Source organism: Labrus bergylta, chromosome 18 (genome assembly GCF_963930695.1).
Source record: "Labrus bergylta chromosome 18, fLabBer1.1, whole genome shotgun sequence".
NCBI lineage: Eukaryota > Metazoa > Chordata > Actinopteri > Labriformes > Labridae > Labrus > Labrus bergylta.
Window position 1 is genome coordinate 8,142,494 of NC_089212.1, and position 6,000 is coordinate 8,148,493.

The following is a 6,000-nucleotide window of genomic DNA, read 5'->3' on the forward strand; positions in this document are numbered from 1 at the left end:
AAAATTCCTCTTGAACTGATCTGCCAGCATTTAATAAGCCATCTTTCTTCTCCTCTCTCTCTTTCTCTCTCTCTCTATCTCTCTCTCTCTCTACCGCTTCAGAGACTACCTGTGCTGGGAGCAGGAACCTCCAGGATCCATCTGTAAGGGAGCTGTGTCCTTCTCCTCCCCGCTGAGCTGATCTCTTACCTCAGCTTCATTTTTCAACGTACCTCCCTCCTCCCCATCTCTGCTCCTTCCGTTCCTCTGATCTCCTAAATCTCACTGCTGAACAGATTGTCGAGAAACTGGACTGAAATCTTCTCCAGCAGCTGCAGGGTTACCTCACCAACGAGTTCAGTGTTTTTGGTCGGATCTTTTGTCTTTACGTTCATAATGATTTCAGGGTTGAAGTCGAGTCTAGTGAGCTTCTGAGTCATAAGGATCCAGGGGTGGGATGAGAAAAAATTTCAGCTACTCTATGACCCCGTGGGACTTATGACAAAATACAGTCTCAACTTAGTGAGGAAGAAGATTTATGAGGAAAAAAGAAGCAAATGTAGGAACGTCACATCCAACAATGGGATTTTGAATTAACTAAAAAGTTTCAGGCTAGATGTAGGGGTTAATACCCAGGGGGAGTTTAAGCTTAAAATCTTGATTTTCTTCAATTAAATGAATGAATCAATGTGGAAGGAATGAATCAGACAGGTACAAAATATTGAGGTGAAAAGAATGTGTTTTCCATCTGCAAAAGGCAAGGCAACCCTAAACTATGTTTTTCATTCATACATTTTCTTTGTATGATTTTTAAAGCATGTATCGCCGTGTCATGGTTTGGTTTTAAGGCACGGAAGTTCTTCAAAACCACATGAACTTTTTGGTGCCGATGTCGTCAGCCAAACTCATCCAACAGCGGTGTTAAACTGACCGGAGATGAGCTGGATTTAAAAATATAAGTATGCTACTGTGGTGTAGCACATGTAGCACAATACGTCCACTTGGTCCGTGTCTGTTGATGATGTCAGTAGATGAGTAGTAGCTCTTCATTCGTTAGCATCAACACCAAACTGCAGCCGGTAACTTCACAAAGTTGTGTAAGTCGGAAGGTTATGACATTGGACTCACACGACCACAGAGCCCGTATGGTGTTGTGTTTTTCCTAAATTAATGATTATTATAGGGAAGGAAAGTGGGATGTTTTTTTGACTTTGTATATTTAATACCCCCTTATTGCGTTCGAATAATCAGTTTTGGGGGATTTGGTTGCGATCAAAAGTCTTTAAAGGACGTAAAGCCAACACCTTTTATCAAACTGTATTATTGATGTGTTCTCATGACCGAACAAAACAAAGAGGATCAGAAGGCGGGAAATCATGACCAACTTTTATACACTGGTTGGCTTCGATTCTTTCAATATCTCACTCACTTCCAGTTCCACTCTAGAAACCTCCACTCTCAACAAAGAACGTTTCCTGCAGCTGATCTGGTTTTGTAGTGAATAAGGTTCACCTGATGGGGATGTGTATTAAAGCTCACCAGGAGTAAAGATTTATCGAAAGTGTTCTTCTTAGAGAGGAAGGAACCAACACATTGTTCATGTTCTGATTGTCAGATGTTTAATGGATCACTTTGATGCGTTCTGTCAAATTTGGATTATAATATTGAACCCCCTCGCAGTCCTTCATTGGGGTCGTACCACAAGCTGTTCCCCATATTTCTAAAGCCTTCAAAGTTGGGTCAACGGCTCCAAAAGATCTACCAAAAAGTGAGAAAGAGGTGCAGCCTGGTTCAGACTCAATAAAGTAAACTGAGATCTTTTTTTTCCCGCTTTTTTAAGTGACAGAAATTCTTCAGTCTAATTGAGGCGTTTGGTTTTATTTTGACCATTTTTGGTGGTAAGCGCACAAGTTTCCAACTCCTGTGGTCAAGGACTGTCTGAATGTCCAGTCTTGTGTAGAGGCAGGAAGTGGTCATAACCTATGGACTATCTAATTAAGGGACGGGCAGGTTCAAGTTGTTCCCCACCTCTGCTGGCCCATTTCAGATATCGTGCCCTGAAGTCAGATCAACGATTTTGCCCCAATCTAAAGACTATTAAAAATGTAGTCAAGGACTTTCTGCTACCACTCTGGATTGGTCAAGCTGGCATCGTGGGTGTTTACCAATTTGGTGGCAAAGTGACTTCTCGAATGTACCCTTTTGATAAAGAGAGGAAATAGTGATTAGGCTCGTTGAAGACCATCTCAAATGGGGGAAAAGGCAGTGGTCAAGCACTCTTAGTAAGAACTGTTGAGAACTATTCCTTTGTCAAGTGCAACTTCTGGTGGTACACTCCAAGTTTCCAATCTTCCAGGTTGAAGAAGACTAATTTAATGAACCCTTAGTTTTATCTCAAGGAGAAGACGAGGTAAAGATGCAATCATTGAAGCCATTGTGGACCCGACGTTGTTCTGGGCAGAGAAGGGTCAAGCACTCTTTGTCTGTCCAGTTTGGATTGAACACTGTGATGGAACAAATCTACATTTTCAAACTTTAAGACCCTGAGTTTAACAACATGGGTATTACATTATGTCAGAGGGAAGAAGTAGTGATTCTAAGTTATAACTGGAGGCAGACAGCGATGGTTATGCCGTCAGGAATCCTCTGTTGACCACCTCATGGGCAGGGGAATACAGTCAAGCACTCTAACCCAGAACTTCCACCAGATACATGTGCATTGTGTCCGCTCCGGTCCGTCACGGCTCCATGCACCCTCCGTCAACACCCACGGGCTGCGTTCTCAGTAAGCAGCTGGAGACAAGACAAAGAAGTTCCCGCTGTAATTTAACAGATTCACTCACGACAGCGCAAGATAATACGATGTATGTGGTATAAAACCATTTAAAACAAACACACATAAGGTCATTGTTCTAAAGCGTCAGAACGGAGTGTTTCATTCTGAAAGTAAACCGGATGTTTTAATGTTATTTCTGTGTCTGACTTCCCATCCCGCTCAATCTGCTGTGTGGTAAATTGATGCGCTGCTCTCTGGCATCCTGCAGAAATAGAAGCCTCGGACCGAACACGCATCTGGTGGAATTTAGGGGTTAGTCACCACAGTTGATATATATTCAACTTCTTGGTGGTACCCTTGACAGTTTCCAACTTGTTTGTTAAAGAGAATTACCCAAATTCATCTAGAAAGCTTGACATGGTGATAGTGCAAGGGTTTGAATGGCTTGTTTATCCTTCAAGCCTATGGCCATTCATACTGTGTCATCTCCTGAAGACAGGGCACAAACATAATTTTGAGGCCCTGGTTGACTCCGAAACTGATAAACTTGGAGGTTTGTTGATCGATTACGGGATATACTTGCTGCTATGGAAGCCACTGAGCTCCAAATTGATTTAAATATTCTCAGCCATCAGGACTAATCTAGGTCTACCGGATTACCTTCTGGACTAAAACCTTACCACACTATTAAAGCATTCCCCTCTGTGCTGTCAGCAGTATCTGCAAAGGGTTGAATCAGGTGTCCAAAAATACAAGATTCTAAAATGACAACATGATATTTTATCTATGCAACACAACCAAAGTTGGCAAAAGCTGAAGTGGTGTTGTTGTGTAGACCTTGAAGTTTGATGACTGTTGACGGGGACGTGTGTTGTTATTGATTCTGATGTATGTCTGTACACCACGACTGTACCACGTAATGTTTCTTTTTTTATTTCCTAGACGACTCCTGACAGGAGGATTAGCAGCAACGCTGGGTTTGGGTCTGGTGTTGAGACAGGTGTGTGGGTGTGTGTAGGACTAAATAGGGTTTGAGATCTCTAAAATATAAATGTGTGCCTTGCTCTACTGTTACTACTTCTACCTTTTTTTGTTAATTAAAGCCACTGCTCTCCCAGTTAGTGATGAAAACATGCAACAACAAAAACAACGAGACAGGAATCAAGTGTTTCAAGCAAAGGTTGGAGGTGAGCTTGTGTATATATGTGCAGAGCGAGGAATGCTTGTTGTTTGTGTTTATTTAACTCTATATGTGACCTGTGACGTGGAACATCTTTACTATTAGTATTGGCCATAAAGAGCTTGATTGCATGGTTCCTGCAAACTACAATGTAAACCCAACTGTTGACAAATAAACTTAATTTATTGAAAACAAAACGAAGACTCGAAACCTTTTTTTGTACGGTGTTGTATTCAAATTCTTTCTCCTCTTTTTCTGTATTCAGACAAAGACTCAGGCAAACCTTAGACAGGCTGTCCCAACAGAACAAGATGCAAGCAAGCGTCAGAGTATGCAGAGGGCTTTAATAACAAACGTTGTCTGGCCAAACAGATGTTTTCCGGGAACGCCCAACTGGGAGGAGGCAGGCCCAAAATACGCTAGAGCAATGGTCCTCAACCGGTCTGGACTCAGGACCCACCACAAACTCCTTAATAGGAAATGGGGACCCAAATTTTGGATAATTTTCAACCAAAAGATTTATTTTATGAAACATGGTGCCTCAGAATGTACAAAACATCACAGAACAAAGATATGACCCACAACAAAAATGTGTTTTATGTGATTTTTAGACTTTCTTTTCCCAAGCACACATTCGCGACCAACTGAAAATAACTCCACGACCCACTTTTGGGTCCCGACCCACCAGTTGAGAACCACTGCCCTGCAGAGATTATATATCCCATTTGGCCTGGGAATGTTGTTGTGGAGAGGGAAGTCTGCTGGGATGACTTACTGCGCCTGCTGCCACTGCGACCCGACCTCGGATAAGAGGAAGAAAATGGATGGATGGATGTCTGGCCAAACAGCCATGACTGACCTCGATGCAAAACTGTCATTTTACTGTTCTGCCATCAAAGAGAAATATGTTCCAATCATTGGGCCTCATTCACTAACAGTGCGAACGCACAAATATGTACTTAAACTGTGCGTACGAACGTTTGAAGCACAAATCTGGGATTCATCAATATACTGTATTCTTACTTGAATTTATTCTTACTCGAACAAAACAAACAAAAATAGAACTTCCCCAGACAATGCGTACGCACAAATGATTGACCGGCTCTCTCAGAAAATGTTAATATACACTCCTAACTAAATGCATGACATATTAAAAATACATTCAGTAAAAAAAATATATATAGGCTGTATAAATATATAATATATATAAGTAATATATAATAATATCTAATAATATAATGTAAGTTGGTGAGAACAAAATTGGCTGGTAGGCACGTGTCATGAATCCGGCGGTGATTTTGCGTATGCACTTATTTTATGCGCAGAGTAAGAACATTTCTACACATTTACTAGTGAATGAGGCCCATTGTTTCTGTGCTGATTTATTCATCTTTCTACTCGAGATCTTTTACCAAAACAAACCGTCATTGATTGTATTTCACCCAAAGCTGTTATTGTTTCTGCTGTCCTGAATCCTTACTCAAATGCAAAACACGACCCTGTTTTTGTCCCAGGCTGAGCGTACTGAACACTGATGTGGAACTTAATCTGCCGCGGCCGCTCCGCTTGCCGGTGAGGACGACTTATTAGAGTTTGAATTACCTCCAAGTTATTATTAACTTGGCGTAGTGTGTATATTTTTACCTAAATTTGGCAGGTCAGTGAGAGTCATTTCAAGGTTTCTACACATTCCCTGAACCGTGGGCGGGAAAACATAACAATCAGAGCTGGCATTTAGAGTTTCTCTAAAACAACAGACACGTGTCAGGACCCCAATCAAAACAAAAGCATCATTAATGTTGTTTTTGATCTTCCAAAAGCTTCATTTTTGCCCTTAATCAGACCTCTGTTTACACGCACAGACGGACAGTTTGGGTGATGACGGGAGGAGGAACAATTGGAAGCTGAAGACGGTGATTGGATCGGCTGATAAACACACACTCTGTGGATATTACAGACTGTTAAATAATATTCTCCTCATCAGAAAGAGGTCAGCTGGAGAGACGGGAGATAGCTGCTGGTGACAGGGAGTAGATGGCAGGATGATGATGAGGAGGACGGGGAG

General features: G+C 41.7%; 1 protein-coding gene across 1 annotated transcript in view; it reads left to right on the forward strand.

Annotated features, from left to right (window-relative positions):
* The window catches only part of akap6 (A kinase (PRKA) anchor protein 6), a 158,122-nt gene extending 153,990 nt beyond the window's left edge, over positions 1-4,132 (forward strand). The window contains exon 23 of the mRNA XM_020652723.2: positions 103-4,132. Within this exon, the coding sequence (XP_020508379.2) occupies positions 103-147 (45 nt within the window). The 3' untranslated portion in view covers positions 148-4,132. The remainder of the gene's footprint in view (positions 1-102) is intronic.
* The last annotated feature ends 1,868 nt before the right edge of the window (positions 4,133-6,000 follow it).